A 17,594-nucleotide genomic window follows, 5' to 3' on the forward strand; every position below is an offset into this window, starting at 1 on the left:
TGGAGAGCCCTCAGGCCACCCAGGGCCATTGAGGTGGGAGGAGAGGTTATTTAAGACATGAAGGCCAGTGTCAGCTTTTGATATCAAAATTATACTAGCTTTATTTTAAAAACTCCTTGTTTACATTTAGGAATATATTAAATTCATAGTTTTTATATTATTTAAATTGTTTATATAAAACTTCTTGGGCCTGACTTTTTTTGTTTTTGTTTTTGACTTTTTTAGGCTTTTAAATGTCTCCTTGACCTAGTTTTTTGTGTGTGTGTGTGTGTGTGTGACTTTTTTAGGCTTTTAAATGTCTCCTTGACCTAGTTTAGGTAATTTATAATTTTAAAAAATCTTCCCAATTATTTAATTTGCACAAATCATCTCTTTTAATTTATTTAATTTTTGTGGTTACTTTCCCCTTCTTACTCTTAACTGATGAGTTCACACTGTCCTCTGCCCCACTCCTCCCATTACTGGAAAAGCCGAGGGCCTGTGGGCTTATTAAAGGGCCGATCATCTTCCCGATTTTTTTCTGGCTAGTTCGAAGAGTTTGATGTTTGGCATCTTCATTTTCTGGTTGTTTTCTGGAGTTTCTGTGCTGCAGTTTTAAAGGCCTCAATTCATCTTTTTCGGTGCCCATGTGGTTGAGCTGTCTGTTTCGTTGTGGTTGCCCATCTCGGTTTGTTGGGTCCTAGTCAGAGCATGTGATCTGCACGCTTCCCGTCTTTGGGAGCTATTCAGAGTTCCACCACAGGCCTAATGTCACGATTAACCTTGGGTGCCTGGAAAGATGTATTTTCTGTTTGCAACATCAGGAATCTGTTACCTTTCTAACCAATTAGTTTCATTTTTTTAAAAAGCAAAACAAAAGAATTAACATGAAAGCATTTAAAATAAAGAAAATACATGGCATGCTGAGAGAAGTAAAAAAATAAGACCAAAGATTTACATTATAATATCAAACATAAAATGGTTCACTGGTGTGTTACAGGAGTGACTTGCAGATTGGTCAGTGAACAAGACCCAACCTTCTGAGACCTAAACACGTGACAGAAGCAAAGCCACTCACGGCCGTTGGGTCCAATGAAGATGTCTGTCATTAGACCCTCATGTGCCAAGTACAGTAGACAAGCACCAAAATATAAAAGGCAAAAACCGAAGGATAATAGAAAAAGACCAGAAACTTAGTTGTAGAGACTAACTCTAGCATATCTTTCTCAAAGTTTATTTTCTCTCTCTTATCTTTTTTTATATTATTGTTTGCTCGGAACTTCACCTGGTTTGACATCATTCCCCTGCCCATTGGTAACTAACCCACCACAGAGTAGCCTGCCTCTTGTTGAACATGATAGAAATGGAACCAGAGAGTATGCTTTCTTTGCATCTGGCTTCTTTCACTCATCCTTATGTTTGTGGGATTCACTCATGATGTTGTATGTGTCAGTAATTCATCCTTGTTTACTATTGAGTAGTATTTTATTGTGATAATTGATCACAATTTATTTATCTATTCTTGTGAGTGTTTTTTTTCTTCCATTTGGAAATAGGAATAAAGCTGCTTTGTACATATCTTTGGGCAGACATACGTATTTTTTCTGTTAGAAATATGCCCAAGAGTGACATTGTGGTCCATCAGTTGTGCACATGACTTGCTCTAGCAGATAGCACCAAATAGTTCTCCAACGTGACGTGCTAATGGCACTCTCACCAGCTGCTACTCTAGTTGGAAGGTTCCAGTTGCTCCACGTCTCTTCCAATGTATTGCATTGCTGGTCTCTCAGATGGTCGGCAGTCACCGCGTGCAACAATCCTTTGAAACAGTGTTATCTCCATTGTCTAATGTAGAAACAGCGGTGAGGTTAGCTCACGCAGGCAGGGTCGTGGAGCAGGGGCATGTGACAGTGTGTCCAGCGCTAGCCCTACATTCCAGGTCACCGCATTGCCTAAGAACCTTCAGGGGTCCTGGTTGTCCAACACACAAAATCCAAGTTTCTCTTCTGAAAGTTCAAGTCCTCTCCCAGCTGCTTCTGCTCACCCTGTGCTAGTCACTGGGAAGTAACCCTGAGGCACCAAATGTCTCATTCAATCCTCACAACAACCAAATGAAATAGCTCTTGTTACAATCCTTGCTTTACAGAGTTGGGACTGGAGGTGTAGGGGGAAGGGACTGGGCCAAAGCTACACTGTCAGTAAGAGGCAGAGGCACGATTCAAACCAGAAACCACTCTCTGAACCTGATCGCTGGTATTCCTCTGGAAATCAATATTGCGCTCTTAGGACCTGGGGAAAAGCCCGGTGTGGGGGCCCCAGGAGCAGTTTCTCTCTGCTGCCTGCTCAGCCCATACCAAACCCTTGCAGGATCCAGTTTAAAATTAGGTTTCTAGCTGCCCCGTGCCCATTGCCTTTCTTTCTATAAGTAGGCTTGAGTGTTCTAGTATGAGGCTCAGTCCCAGGCACTCGGTATCTACTTGTTAAACAGGATGTCTGGCGCATGCACATGGGCCAGGTCTAGAAGCAGCTCCTGGGAAATGAGGCAGCCATGGATGGGAGGGGCGGGGCTGAGCAACTGGCCAGGGGAGGACCTGACCTCCACTTAGCGCAATCACAGGAGCAGGCTGAGCACCCTCCGTCTGGTTGTTGGCTTGGCTCTGCAGGGTGGGTCAGTTTTCGATTTGCAGGCTGTCCATCACGCTAGGGCAGGCCCTGAGGCAGCAGCTGGACAGTCTGGGGCTGGAGCCAATCTCCAGACAGAGTGACTTGGCACAGCCGTTTTAGGGAGCTGAGCTCCGGAGACACTCGTGTGCAGCCAGGATGGACACTCAGCTGTGTGACCGAGGCCAGGTTATGGTGGTGGTGGTGTGGAGGCTCCCAGGTCCCTCTGGGGACTGGGTGTTGGCTCAGTAGATGATCGGTTCCAGATCCCTGGCTGGTGGGGAGGGGGCTCCTCAAGTTCTGCCAGTCCTGGGAGCACATAAGCCAAGGCAGGGTCTAGCGCTGGGAGCAGACAGCTGGGCTCTGAAAGGCTGAGGCCGACCCTGATTGGCAAATTCCCCGAGCACAAAGGTCACACCGAGTCTTTAGAGGCCATTGGACATACAGGAAAGAGAGGCAGGGTCACAGCGCCTGGCTCGGCTCCTTACCCACCGGGACCTTGGCAAGCTCTGACCGCTCTGCCTGTCTTCCCATCCGGGAAGTAGGGGTAAATGCGGGCCTGCCTCAGAGGGTGGTGAGAGGTGAAAAGAGAGTGTGAAGCCGCAGACCAATCCTGTGCATGTGAATCCCTTCCCCGGGTGGTGCCAGGGCCCGTGTCAGTCGTCTAGGGGCCTTGCAGTGAGGTGTCTGAGAGTCTCGGAGAGCAGGTCTCCTTCCTAGACTCCCAACCCTCGGGCTCCCACACACGCCTCACCCAGTGCCTCTCAGCCCCCGACAGGCCTTGGAGACGGCACCGGGGAGCACCAGTTCCCGGCCAGCGTGCTGCAGTTCCTGGGCCAGGTGCACAGCGCCTACCCCCAGGACCCCGCCTGGCGGGCCCCGGAGTTCCTCCAGACCTTGGCCGTCGTCACCTTCCCACTGGGAACAAACAAGGTAGGACACGCCGCTCCCCTGCCCCAGTGAAATCAGGGGCGAAGGGTGTCATCCCTCAAGAGCAAAGGGCAAGATTGCTGCCGCCCCCAAATAAGAGGCATTTAAGGCGATGTGGCCGGAACAGTGAGTCAGCAACTTTTCCTTTCTCAGCTGGGATGCAGCTTGAGGTCATTTAAACTCAGATTCAGTCATTTTTTTCAAGTTGTTAGGAACCTCAGTCATTTGATGGCAGATCACGTCCAATTCTATATGGAATTCCCTCCCACTGATAATGCGAAACAACAGACTGCGTCCCCAGTGGGTGCGTGTGGGCCAGACCCAGTGGGTGGGTGTGGGCGGACCGGAGGCCAGTCCTCCTCTGCTTTTTGTCCTCAGAGCCCTCCTCCAGTCTGCAGACCGTGACTCGGGACTCCTTGAAGTCAGAGGGCGGCTGGGGGCAGAGGGATTGACTGGGCCTTGCGGACGAGGTGTGAGTGTGGGGGTAGAAGATGCTCTGGGAAGAGATGTGAGAGAGTTTGAGGCAGAGCTAGGCCCAGGGACGCAGTGAGAGTCTGGGAGCCGAGAGGAGCAGGTGATGACGGGCGTGAAGGGCAGAGGCCTGCTGGTCACCCTTCTTGATGGTGTAGGAAGCTGAGATGGACAGGGAACGGGAGCTAGTGACACAGTCTACAAGGCTGTCACTGCAGCGAAAGGCACGGCTGCAGGGCCCGGAGGGTAAGGAGGGCGAGTGCAGGCAGGCAGTGTTTGCTCCACGAGTGTTCGCTGAAGGACCAGGTGAGCGAGCGGAGTGTGTGCACCCTGACAGCCTCCACCCACTGGACACCCACAACAGCCCTGAGCCCGGCGCTTCCCACCCCGCTTTTCACCCCGTTGGCAGCCTGCGCGGTGGTGTGTGTTAGTCGGGGGCGGGGAGGGGATGGGGAGAGTCACAGCAGGGACACGGTGCTGGCAAGGTCCTGTGGGCTCAGTGGGGGGCTTAGGACCTAGCCTAGCCTGCAAAACGCTGAGAGTGGAAAACATCACGGTTTCGTGATTACTAAGTGATGAGCCAAGATTTAAACCTCACCCATCTCTTGCCATAGCCCCTTTCCTACCCCCAACACTCTCACCATAAAGCCCATACCCTTTCTATCGCCATCAGTTTAAAATCAAATCAATGGCCAAATAAAATTCAGGAGTAATTTGTTTAAATAAAAGACTAAATATAAAGACTAGATTTGCAAAAAGATAAAATGGTTTGTTGGGTAAATATCAACTAAAGTGATACAGCAGACAAGTAAGAGTAGGGAAAAAGATGCACTGGAGGGGTGGGGGATCGGACCCCAGCCTCCGAGGCTGGGCAGGGAGGAAGGACAGCCCTGCAGGCTGACCCTCACCACCCCCCAAGCAGGTCCCCTGGAGGTGGCCAGAACCCTGAAGTACTGACAAGTTTAGCCTAGGTCCCCTCCTCTCCCCGCCACAGTGGGCGAGCTTACCCTTTGCTGAGTCGGGGTTCCAGCTGGCTGGCTCTTCCTCCCCTGTTCAGGGTCTCTGCCTGGGGGCGGGTCTGGCCCAAAGTCACCTCCCCGGCCGAGATCAGATGAGCCAGGCTCTGACGTGGGCCCCTGGCTCCACTTCCAGCACATGTGTCTCCACACCTCCTTTGCGTGTCCCGGTTCAAGTCTGCTCCAGAAGGCCTTTGTTGCACAGAAAATGTGACAGATCCACTTCATGCAGAAAGCTGGTGGCCAGAGCCTGCGGCCTGCTGTAAATTTATATGGCGTCTTTCCCTTTTGAGGCCACGTAGAGCTAATTAATGTGGCCACCACCTCCCTAGGTGCCATTAAATCCATTTTATGGCTTAATTAAGAATGGCCACATTAATTTTATGAATGTGCAAAGGGAGGTGCCAGCAGATGAATGCTCTTGGAATGTCACTGGCAGGAACTGGAAGTCCCTGGCTGTGTGTCCTTGGGCATGTCATCCGCCTCCCAGCATCTCTGTTTTTCTGACGTGGCTGGGCTAATGGTGCCTGCTTCATTAATCTCCCTGTATTTTTATAAGTAAAAAATGAGCATGTGAAGGCCGGTGCCTCAGGGACTTGGAGGCCAGGACTTGCTGAAGCCTAGCACCTGTTTCCCCTGAGGGTCCTCCTGTCACCATCACCACAGCCTGGCTGGCAGGACATGGGCCCCAGGAGGCGGGCCCAGCTGATGACGATGTGCAGGGCAGACACTGTGGCCTGCATGACTCTCTCATTGGAGCTCACCCGTCTCTGTGGCGTCCCTTTCGTATCTCCATTTGCTGCTGAGAGCTGCGGCTCTGAGGAGGAGGGCCTTGCCCAGGACACGGCTGGGCTTCTCTGCTAAGCCCTCAGGCCACGCTAGCTCCACGCTCCGCTTCTCTCCAGGACTCCACCTCCCTTGGGTTCAGGGACAGAGCAGGCACCCTTATGAGCCATGAACTCTGGGCAAGCCACCTACTTCTGCAGATCCTCAATTTCCTTGCATGTTAATGTGTTTGATCAGAATGTCACCCAGGCACCCCTCAGCAATAGATAGGAAAGCACGTTGAGGCAGTGCAAGCCACTCACACTGGGGTTCTCTTGTCTTTGAGGGGGTCACCACTGAGTTCGCCCAGAATGCCAGCAGCCCTGGGGCCGAGGCTGAAGGTGAGGGCATCGTGGAGGGTCTACAGGCTCCTGCCAAGTCCCACCCCACACGGAAACAGCTGAGGGTGTTCATGCAGCTCCTCTTGAGGGATCTCCTGCTTGCAGCTCCCAGCCCCAAGCAGTGGCTGCCGCTGGAGGTGCTGCTGGAGGTAAGTGCACAGCGGACTGCACTGTGGGAGGCCCAGCACCGCGAGGGGGATGTGCAGGGAGACCTGAGGGCTGATCTCTTGCGAGAACTGGCTCATAGTCAAACAGCTCCTGGGAAAAGCGCTGTGGAGGGAGGGAGTCCTCCAGGACCTGCAGGCCCTGGCAGAGCAGGGAGCAGTGAGTGAATAGATGACCGAAGGCAGGTCTTGCAGGTTCCTAGCAGCAGAGCCTGGTGCAGGGATTGAATAGAAGTGATTTCTCAGGGCTGTTCTCGCAGGGAAGGAGAGAAGGGATGCCAGGAGGACGAGGGAGAAGCTAGCCAGGAAATGGTCTCAGCCACAGATTGGCCCCAAGGGGAGCACTGGTGTGCTATCTGCATCCCAGTGGTGGCCCCACCTTGAGGCACCTGCCAGGCGATCATTGTTGGTGGGCCACCCTGACTTGCCTTCTCACCTCAGGAGGTGGGCATCGCCTCCTGGGTGAGCCAACTTGGTCAGCAGAAGGCAGTGCCTTGGAGAAGGGGCAGGTGTGAGCTGTTGGCAGCCCACACTCCCAGCAGCTGTGGTATTAGCACACCGGCCAGGCAAGGGGACTCGGTAGGCACTGAGTGGGCATGATGGCCGGGTGGCTACTGTCTGAGTTCTGGGTGTGATTCCAGGCTTCTCCAGACAATGCCACCAGCCAACAGAAGCGAGACTTCCAGTCTGAGGTCCTGCTCTCCACCATGGAAATATTTCACATGATGAGAGGAGGTGACGTGTCGATGCTCAGAGGTGAGTGGGGTGACTTGCTCGTCACTGCTATGACACAAGCTGCTGACAGCTGAGCAGGAGAGCCGTCTCCTAGAGGAGGCCTGAGTCCTCGTGCTGCAGGACACCTAGGAGCGCGGAAGATGCTCTCCGCAAAGCTGCAATAAGAGCTCACTAGTCCTGCCTGGGGACCCCGGGAGCGCATGCTCACTTCTTTCCATGGCATCTGCACCACCGTGGGCCACTCGGAGGCAGAAAGGCCTCTGCCCTCTGAGCTAAAACCACCTCTCCTCCACCGTCAGTAGAATTGTGTCCTCTTCCCATCAGGGAAGCTGAGATGTCAACTGCAGTTCAGCACCCTTCTGCTCGGCGAGGGCCACTCGGAGGCAAAAAGGCCTTCTGCCCTCTGAGCTAAAACCACCTCTCCTCCACCTTCAGTAGAATTGTGTCCTCTTCCCATAAGGGAAGCTGAGATGTCAACTGCAGTTCAGCACCCTTCTGCTCGGCATCTTTGCACCTATGCCTGGGCACAGCAAATGTTTCTTAAACAAATGAACCCGGGTAAAGATGCTGCATTGCCTCTAAGAGGTTCAGGTTGATGCTTCATTCATAAGCCTTAGTTCCAGGGCAGCCACACCTTCCTGATGAGTTTAAACATAGTCCTTTCTGTGGTCTCTGAGCCATGAATTCCTCAGTGACACAACTCATCTCTGGACTCCTCCTTGCCTCACAGCATGGACACTCTGGCTACTGGCCTTTCTCCTGGAGTATCTGCAGTGTGGCAGATAGGGGGTGGAAGGTGTGAGCTTGGGATCCCAGCTCTGCTCTTGGCTGTCACTGGCTGTGGTGTGACTGCGGACAGGTGCCTGAGCCTGTGGGTGAGGACAGCAGGACAGCAAAACTCGGAGGGTTGTTATTAGGACTAGCTGAGATTAGAGCATTCACATCTGAGAACAAGGCCTGGTGTGTTGGTGAGCATGGACAGATGACCCACATTACAGCCTCGTCCTCTGCCTGACGCAGCAGGGCCTCAGGTCACCATACAGTCTTCAGCGCCCGGGGTACACAGAGGGCTACAATGGGTATGAAGAGTGAGTGAGATGTAGGTGGTGACCTGGTGTGTTGGTGAGCATGGACAGATGACCCACATTACAGCCTCGTCCTCTGCCTGAGGCAGCAGGGCCTCAGGTCACCACACAGTCTTCCTATTTGCCTTATGCCTCAGTGTGCCCCCACCCTCATTCCAAATGGCTGCTGGAAGAGGCAGTGCCCCACACTTGCTCCCTCTCCACTGGGTTATATCACTGACTACATTGTTCAAGGCCAATTTATTTGAATAGGTGGGTCTTCATTGGACACCTGTGGGTAAGCCCCATCTTCAGCGCCCGGGGTACACAGAGGGCTGCAATGGGTATGAAGAGTGAGTGAGATGTAGGTGGTGACCAAGAGGGATTGGAGACTGTTGTGGAAAGAAGGCCACTCAGACTCTGAGGATGTCTCAGGCTCCGTCTGTCTCCTCACCTGACCTTAGGCGATAAGGAGCCTCAGCCAAACTCAGAAGCTGCTGCTGCTCCTTCACTCACGATCATCACCCACTTCACCCAGAAGCTGGTAGAGAAGCTGTACAGTGGAATGTTCTCAGCAGACCCCAGGCACATCCTGCTCTTCATCACGGAACACATCATGGTGGTAAGAACCCCGCTGGCCATGGTGGTGTAGAAACTGCCGACCGGTGTCCGTCTGACGTGCTGCTGCTGTGCAGGTGGTCCGACCGACCTGCGGTCCTCCCTGGAAACGGCCTGCGATGTGTGGGAGGAAGGAGCAGGACCTTCACAGCCCCGGCCGTACCTGGTGGCTGTGCGGGTCCTGCGGGCTCTCCCTCAGGCCACCGGAGGTCCGTCTCAGTGGTCAGGAGCCACGGTCCCCTATGCTGGCACCTGAGCTCTGTCCCCCTCTAGACTCTATTATGATTGTTAGTTTCATCTTAATTGTTATTCTTCATCAACAAAGAAAAGGGCAGAAAGGTCTTTATCTTCAAAAGTCCCATTTCATTTTCCGCTTTAGCGTCATGCTTGGGCCTTCCTGAAATCGAGACAAGAGTCTGTTTGTACCGAGCCCTGTTTTTCTTGCATGTGTACTCTCTCTCAGATAGATCCACAAACACACCCCTATATGCAAATGCGTGCAGTAGGTCCACCCTTAGGTGTAAGTGTGTGTACATGTGCACAGCTTCTTTACACATAGACTCACACGATCTCAAAATTCTAGAGCTGAACTCTTTTTGGGTTCTTTTCCTTTCATCCTGGAAACCTTTCCATAAGTGGCCATGCGCTCTCTCCTCGAGGGCCCTGCTCGAGGAGCTCACCGCGGTCCACGGTGGTCCCAGCCGGTGGGACGCCTGCGGTGGTGAGGAAGCACTTTCTCTTGTCAGCACCTCCTGCCCTTGGTGTGTCCTCTGCCGAGGAACCCAGGAGGGCCCCCTCCTTCCCCTCGTGCCTCCTGGGGAGAGTGCAGTTGGCAGCCCCAGCGCCCCTCTGTCTGGGAGCTGCCTGTAGACCCCAGGACTGCTCCTGGGTGACAGCCAGGCTGAAACGCAGTGCTGGACCAGGCTGAAAGTGATGTCTTCAGAGCTCTTTGCAAGAAGAACTCCAAAGGGAGCAGTAGCCCTGCCAGCTCTGAGAAGGTTAAAATTAGATCCTTGGGAAATAAAATTAGAGCCTTCATTCAGTTGCTTTAACAAAGTCACAGACTGGGTGGCTGAGCAGCCAGCAGTGACGCCTCATGTTCCCGAGGCTGAGAGCACAGGCTCAAGGGGCAACAGGTCTCCTGTCTGCTCAGGGCCTCATTCCTGGTTTGCAGTTGACCATCTTCATATTGTCCTTACATGATGGACAGAGAGGAAGAAACCTCTCGCTGGTCTCCTCCTGTCCTTACAGGAATCCCACCACGAGGGCCGTAGCCTCCTGACCTAGTCACTCCCCCAAGACCCCATCTCTCATACCACCCACTGGGGATTAGAGTTTCAACATATGAAGTTTGGGAGGGGCCACCAACGGTCAGCCCACAGCAGCTGCCAATGGTCCAAGCGAACACTCGGAGCTAATGCCTCAGAGTGGGTGCGGCTGGGGCTGATGTGCCTTCAGGGTGTTAGGCCCGAGGACTCTCAGTGCTGCCCACATTTGCCATCCTTCTCTCCTGCTGGTGGCGCTCATAACTCTTAACCTCCGTTTGAAAGATGTGACGGATCTGAGAAGCAGAAGACAATGATAAAAATATGAATCTCAAATTACAGCATATTTAAATAAAACTAATTTCGTTAGTATAAATAATCACAGTACCCATAAAATTCTAAGAGAGCAATCTATAGCTAATGAATGACCTTCTAATAGACTGGAGGTTTTGCACACATTTTTTGTTTTATGAATTCTTTTTGATGAAGCCAAGTAAATGGATGGACCAATTAGTGTTAAGGCTGCAAACCAGGAGCCCCTACCTTCCCACCCAAGTTTCCCATGTGGGCCCCCTCCTTCCCCTTGTGCCTCCTGGGGAGAGTGCAGTTGGCAGCCCCAGCACCCCTCTGATGGTACTTGGCTTTTTGATGAAGCCAAGTAAATGGATGGACCAATTAGTGTTAAGGTGCTCCTTCAGATGGTTCGGTGGCTCAGAGAGGGTCAAGTACCTGGTGTGAGTTCGATCCTTGCTGACCAGTTAGCCTCTTTGACCCTGACCCTCGTTATCTCTAAAGTGGGATAATCTTAGTGCCTACTTCATCCTTCTGTTAGGATGCTTAAATGAGGCGATGTGTGGAACCCAGTGCAAAAATGCTTAGCATGGTGCCTGCAATACTGTACTAGTAAACACGCTGTACAGTTAGTGACATGTTTTAATTAGGCACTATTAATAGTATGTTCTAATACACCGAGGGCCAACCTTCTTACCTATATTTCAGAATTCTCTGGTCCCCTGGCTATTTTCCATAATATGACTGTGGTATATTTAACATTTTTACACCAAATTTTGGTAAATCCAATGATTTGAATTGCCTTTATTGATCACTCACTTAAATAGAAGCTCAAAGGTAGAGACCATTGTCCCATTTGACTTTTAGATCCTACCAAATTTTGAAATACAGAAAAGACTGAGCTTGTATCATTTTCACAGTTAACGGGGTCCGTTCCTAAAACTGTACAGTGCGCACAAGCAGGTCTGTGTGTGTTTATTTCATGACCAGGTCATTGAGAATGCCTCCTCACAAAGGGACAGCACCATCAGCACTTTATACAGCAGCCTGAATAAAGTCATCCTGTACTGCCTTTCCCAGCCCCAGCAGTCCCTCTCCGAGGGCCTGGGCCTGCTCCGCGTCCTGCACTTCCTGCAGGAGCACTGGGACATCATCTTTGCCACCTACAACTCCAACTCCAGCTTCCTGCTGTGCCTCATGCACTGTCTGCTCCAGCTCAGCGAGGGGAGGTAAGACTCCAGGAGCCGCTCACGTGCCCACTGCGGTCAGGAAGAAAGGAACCTGCAGAGGGGCCCTGCTGAGGACAATAGAATGACAGAACCCTTTTGTCGATCTGGTTGTCTGAGTTATGTGCAATGTTTATAATATGGTAGGTCTTCCTCAAACCTGTCCGTATGACTGAGTGTCTAGAATCATCGTAAAATAATAATTTACACTATCTCCACAATTCTTAGGTTGTAAGATTCTTCATTGATTTATTTTGAGGGCAGGAAACCCCAACATTAAATATGCACTTTGATTTTATGATGCAGGCAGATTTCAGGAACATTAACATTTGAGAAACCATAGAATGGAAAAACATAAAAGAAATTGTATTATATAAGCCAGGAATAATTTTGCTTACAGACTAATATATATAGACAATTCATGATATAAAATAACAACCATAACTACACTTGTGTAAGAAATACCAATAACAAAAACTTTATCTCACTTAATCCTTTCCTTGAAGCCCCACATTTGGGAACATTTGGATTTCTCTGTGCACATGCACTTGCTCTCTGTGTGTGGAGTGTGTGTATCCGGGCATCACCAGTGCCTGGTGCCATGCTGCCTGCAACTGTTACCTCATCAGTGGAGAGCCATGCTGAGTGCAGAGCCAGAGAGGACTGTGGGATATTCCAGTTTGCTCTTGTCCTTGATTGTATTTGTCCCAGTACAAGTTACGTACAAATTCTGGCGAAAAGGATCCCCAAATCCTGCCGAGTTGACTACTGAACATTACAAAACAGTTACTCTCTGGGAAGCACTGGAAAATGCTCCCAGCGCCCTGGACCAGAGGAGGCACCTGCCTTTTAGTTTGTTTGCAATAAAAGCATCCACTGTCAGTGTGTGGGTTAAATCCGGAGGCCTTGCTTCCTGTATTTGAGAACTGGCTCCTGTCCATACTGAAGGTGTAGGTGATAGAACGAGGTGCCGGCTGCATGTGTGCTTGAAGTCCCGCCCTCAGAACATCCTCTGTTTAGAAAGGGACTCCAAGATCCAAAGGGACTTCATCTAGAAATTTCAAGAGTGGACAATTGTCATATGCTGTATTTTTTCATTTTTTTTATTTGTCATTTTTGGTTCAATCCGAAAACATGTACTGAGTGTATGTTCTGCTTGGTGGGCTGAGGGACCCAGACGAGAGGACACATAGATATTGACATGACCAGGGGCCTGGAGCACACAGCTCACGGGGAGCCTAGTATGTAAACCACCACGCCCCACTTAGGACCGACTCCAGGACGTGTGGGCCCGGCAGAGTGCAAATGAGGGCCCCTTCTTCAGAAATGACTGTGGTAACAGAGGAGTCCAAGCATGGGGCCCTTCGAGTGTGGGCCCTGTCATACTGCGCCGGCCACAGGCCCCTGGCGCTGGCCCAGCCCCATGCCAAGCAGGATGAGGTCAGGGCCACTCAGAGGCAGAGTTCAGTGCTGTGGGGAGTCTGCAAAAAGAAATGACGGAGTCCAACGATGGGGAAACCGGGAGAGGGTTCACGGGGGTTTGCTGGGAGCACGGAGTGGCTTTAATCAGACAGGAATAAAAGGCTGGTGTGTTTCCCCTTTGCCAGGATGCTATTGTATGATAGCTGTCGTGGACGTTGTCATACACTCTTTGCTTGAACTTCCCCTGAGGGATCCCGGACTGTGAGAGGGTGCAGTCCGGGCTGGGGGACCCTCCCAAGTGCATGAATTTTCGTGCACCGGGCCTTTAGTTTGTAATAAAGAACAATAGTGCAATCCCAAAGAACTGAATTTCATAGGGAAAATCTCTTGTCTGCTAGTTATCCTGAAGGATTTGGATTGGAACCCAAGCCTAGAATGACTCCTTACCATCAAGTGTTTCTTTCTCCAAATGAAGACATGAGAGAGAAGAGAGTGGATGACTCCCCAAGTTTGACTGATGGTACATTTTATTTGCTGTTTATTTGGGGGGAAGTAGATGGACAGTGATAACTGCTAGGGTTGCATTCTTCAGTGTATCTTTCCCAAGATGAGGAAACATGTACGAAGGAGACATTCAAAGGCCAGAAAAAGCCCTGAAAAATCCCAGAATGATGTAGTATTAAAGCAGGATAACCTGATGGGGAATAAAATTGGAGTGATTTTTGCATATTAAAAATGGAATGGCATGGGTGGAGGGATGGATGGAAGAAGAGAGAGCTCTAAGGGACTTGGTTCGACTAAGAACCAGAGGACCTCACACTAAGTTGATTTCCCATCTCAGTGGGTCTCTTGAGTTTTCCTTTGGGCAACTAGATAGAGCGACTGGCATGCCATCCCAGTTCAAGCTGTTACATAGCTGTCTCTTCAACTTTCTTCCCTAGAAAAATAGGGATAGAGGAAATAAACTCATTTCTTTCATGAAATATTTGGCTTAATGGAGGGTATGTTTGGACTTGCTAGCATCATGTCAAGTTAAAGGGATTGGCAGTTTGTAAAAGAATAACTAGCCTTTGGATCCATGTGCTTGAGAGAGTGCTCCTCCGGGCCAGGAGGCCCGAGCAGACCCCCTCCCACCACGCTGGCTTGCTGCCACTTACAGGGGATAATTTGTGATACTAGAGGTAGGCACGGGAGCCTGTGTTCTGGTTAGATCGGTACCCAACGTTGGTGCTCAAAAATCGTGTGAATTTAAATTTTACTCTCACAGTGTTAATGACAGCATGAACATTAGCACTTAGGGACTTAGCTGGCAGAGTGGACTGAGCAATGTCCATCCCCTGAGGCTGAAAAACAGACAGTAGAGGCTGGTACAGAGGGGGGACCCAGGGGCCCATGGTCAGAGGGACTTTAGGCACCACCATGGGGTGACAGTTGTGGGGCAGAGCAGGCAGGGCGGCGTGGTAGATTTGTACATATCTGGGCAAATGCAGGTGCTGAGATGGGTGGCTGGTGGGGACCTTGAGCCAGTTCAGGGGAGAGGACTGCCTTGGGTCCTGGCCCCAGGGCACAGTCTGAGTTTGGGTGTCCATCCCTCTGAGAGGCTAATATAGGACAGGTTGGAGGAGTTTTCTGGGGGAAGCAATTCGGTTACCGAGAGCTCTCACAGGCACAGCTGTTTGGCATCTAACAGAATCGGGAGGTGAGAGAAAGGTTCCCTGGACCCATCAGTCACGATTCCTAGCTCTGGACATGTAGGCTGGCAGGGCGTGGTGGTGGGAAGTTAGATGCAGGGAGGGCCAGCTCACATAGATGTCGGTAGCATTGCAGAGCCAGGATGATGTTCAACAGGATGTGAATGAAAGCAGGGCCGGTGGCCCTCTCCAGAGGCGTCCGATGACGCGCCCTCTCTCTCAGTCCAGCACAGCATCCAGAGGACCGTGCACGCTCTCTGGCAGCAGCTCATGGCGCAGAGATGGCAGGAGCTGGAGGACACCTTCAAGATCGATCTCTCCGTCAAACCCGGGGAGAGAGAAGTGAAGATGGACGAGGTCACCCCGCTCTGGGAGGAGACGATGCTCAAAGCCTGGCAGCATTATCTAGGTCTCTGTCACTGGGTCCAGGCTTCCCCGGTTCCCTGGGCCGGGCCTCTTCCACCAGCCTTTCTCCCTCATCCTTCGGGGTGGGGTTCGCATTATGGAACCCTCGTGAATCCTGGCTCACAAAGGTTAAACGCTGCTTTGCATCGAGGGTGAAGGGAAGACCAGAGGTGCCAAGCAAGTGAGAGATTCTAGAAATCTAGATGGGAGGGCCACCACGTCCGCGCTCACCCGGGGCCGCACTTGGGGGTCTAGGTCCTGCCCTGACAGTCACCAGAGCTTTGTCCTGCCCTGACAGTGCAGCCACCAGAGCTTTGGTTCCTGCGAGTTCCAAGTGGAAGTGTTCATCCCAAAGATATTAGTGTCCCTCGCATTCTATCAACGATGCCACGTTTTACCCTCATGCTCATCAGTGCGACCGTGAGAACGATGTTCTCATTTTGTTTTTAAAGAGGCCATTGCTGTCAAATTATGGCTCATACGTGTTTTACGTCTCCCAGCATCCCCGAGGTCGCAGCCAGTGAAGAGCTGGTTATGTCCGGGTGTACAGTCCCGGCTCCTGGCGGTACAGCACCTCTTATTTCACTGGCTTCCCCCGCCAGCCCTGGCCAGTGTGTGTGTACATACATGTACACTTTGAAGTCAAAATGTCAGGCTCTATTTCAGAGAAAAGTTCACTTAAACAGGACACGTTTACCCTCTTATTCACAGGTACACAGCGTGGGAACCATGGTGAGCTGGACCGTACTGCTCACAAATGACTCTCTTTTTGCCAACAACCATATTTTTGCAAACTTTCTATGTTTCAGGGCCTGTGTTTTAAACACATAATCTTATTTACTCTCCACGACACCACAAGGAGATCAGATACTCTTATTCCCATTTCACAGAGGAGAGCACTGAGGCTTAAGAACTTTAGCTAACTTGCGCAGCAGTCAGTGACCTGTGGAGCCAGGGGTCTAAGCCGGGCGGGATGCGGAAACCCGTCCCGTATTTCGTAGTCAGAAGCCGGCGATGTGAGCTGCAGCCTGGGCTGGCCCCTATCGCAGCGCTGGCTGGCATCTGAACGCCCAGCAGCTGTAGAGACAGTGTGTGTCTCCTCTCAGTTCCCCTCTGACAGTCTTTGCTTCCCGGTCCCCAGCATCTGAGAAGAAATCTCTGGCCAGTCGCTCAAATGTCGGACATCACAGCAAAGTCACTTCGTGGAGTGAAAGCTTGTCCTCGGCCATGAGGCTGATCCCGGGGCGGCAGGCCAAGGACCCCGAGTGCAAGACAGAGGTGAGCCACACCCCTTTCCTTAGAGATGCTCGGCATTTTCTTCAGACCCCAGGAGCCACGCCCCTCTCTCTGTTGTCACTAGACAAATCTAACTCCATGCTCCTCCGCGCTCTCCCGGGCGCTTGTGGCTCCCCAGCTGAGGCCGCTTCCGGGGAGCCAGGTCTTGGGCTTTAACTTCAAGTGCACACGCCTCTCCTTGAGCACCAAGAGCAGGTGTTCCTCATGACATTAAAAACCAAACGGAACTGCGACCCCTGCTCCTTGTCATGTGTGCACAGGCAGCGCTGGCCCACAGCTCAGCGGGCACTGGGTGTGTGGGCTCAGCGAGGGGGACAGGACACTGGCACTGTCCCTGGCATGCAGGTTAGAGCCTCCTCTTAGGTGGGGCTGAGGCATTAGGGCTTTCTAATTCGTTTCTCCAAGGTTGTGTGGTACCAGCAGTGAGTTTGTGCGATCATGAATACTGTGGAAAGGGATTTGGAGCATAGCAGGTTCCGGGGGTTTCTCTCCTCCCAGATGTCTGGGCCTTTTGCTCAACTGGTGGTTGCTGCTGACTTTAGGCTGAGACCTGAGCTGAGGCTGCTGGTCTGCCCACCTACAGCTTCTCCAGCTGTCCCGGGCTTCCGTGCAGGCTGGTGGCTGGGCTTCCAGGACTAGCTTTCGTGGGGAGGGGGAAGAAGGGAGAGAAGGAAAGAGAGAGAAAGGGAGAGATAGATAGATAGAGAGAGCCTTCTATGACCTCACTTTGGAAGCTATGCAGCATCAACTCTGCCGGGTCCCTTTGGCTGAGAGAGGCACAGAGTTCTGCCCAGGTTCAAGGGCAGGACTACCTTCTGGTGAGGAAGCGGCAAGGTTCTGCGAGAGCGTGCAGGCTCTTTTTGGGAAACACATACACTGAGTGGCCAGATTATTATGACCACCTGACATTTGTAGGCAAATTAGCTATAATTTCCCACTGAAGTTGCTAGAGGGCCAGATCATTATAAATGTGGGATGAATGGCACAACATACCTAAGTATCATTGCTGATCAAGTTCATCCTATCATGTTGATGGCGTATCCCAATGGAGATGGCTTCTTCCAACAAGACAATGCGCCATGCCACGGTGCTCGTATTGTGCAGGAGTGGTTTCAAGAACATGAGGGAGACTTTACCTTGCTTAGGTGGCCCCCACAATCACCAGATCTCAATCCAATTGAGCATTTGTGGGAC

At 51.5% G+C, this 17,594-nt stretch overlaps 1 protein-coding gene across 1 annotated transcript in view; it reads left to right on the forward strand.

Annotated features, from left to right (window-relative positions):
• The window catches only part of WDFY4 (WDFY family member 4), a gene marked incomplete at its 5' end in the record, with an annotated part of 236,672 nt that overhangs the window by 108,395 nt on the left and 110,683 nt on the right, over positions 1 to 17,594 (forward strand). The window contains 8 exons of the mRNA XM_014534916.1: positions 3,409 to 3,573; positions 6,169 to 6,372; positions 7,029 to 7,143; positions 8,651 to 8,808; positions 11,351 to 11,589; positions 13,407 to 13,528; positions 14,923 to 15,108; positions 16,246 to 16,382. Of these exons, the coding sequence (XP_014390402.1) occupies positions 3,409 to 3,573; positions 6,169 to 6,372; positions 7,029 to 7,143; positions 8,651 to 8,808; positions 11,351 to 11,589; positions 13,407 to 13,528; positions 14,923 to 15,108; positions 16,246 to 16,382 (1,326 nt within the window). The remainder of the gene's footprint in view (positions 1 to 3,408; positions 3,574 to 6,168; positions 6,373 to 7,028; positions 7,144 to 8,650; positions 8,809 to 11,350; positions 11,590 to 13,406; positions 13,529 to 14,922; positions 15,109 to 16,245; positions 16,383 to 17,594) is intronic.

Source organism: Myotis brandtii, unplaced genomic scaffold, assembly GCF_000412655.1.
Source record: "Myotis brandtii unplaced genomic scaffold, ASM41265v1 scaffold1003, whole genome shotgun sequence".
NCBI lineage: Eukaryota > Metazoa > Chordata > Mammalia > Chiroptera > Vespertilionidae > Myotis > Myotis brandtii.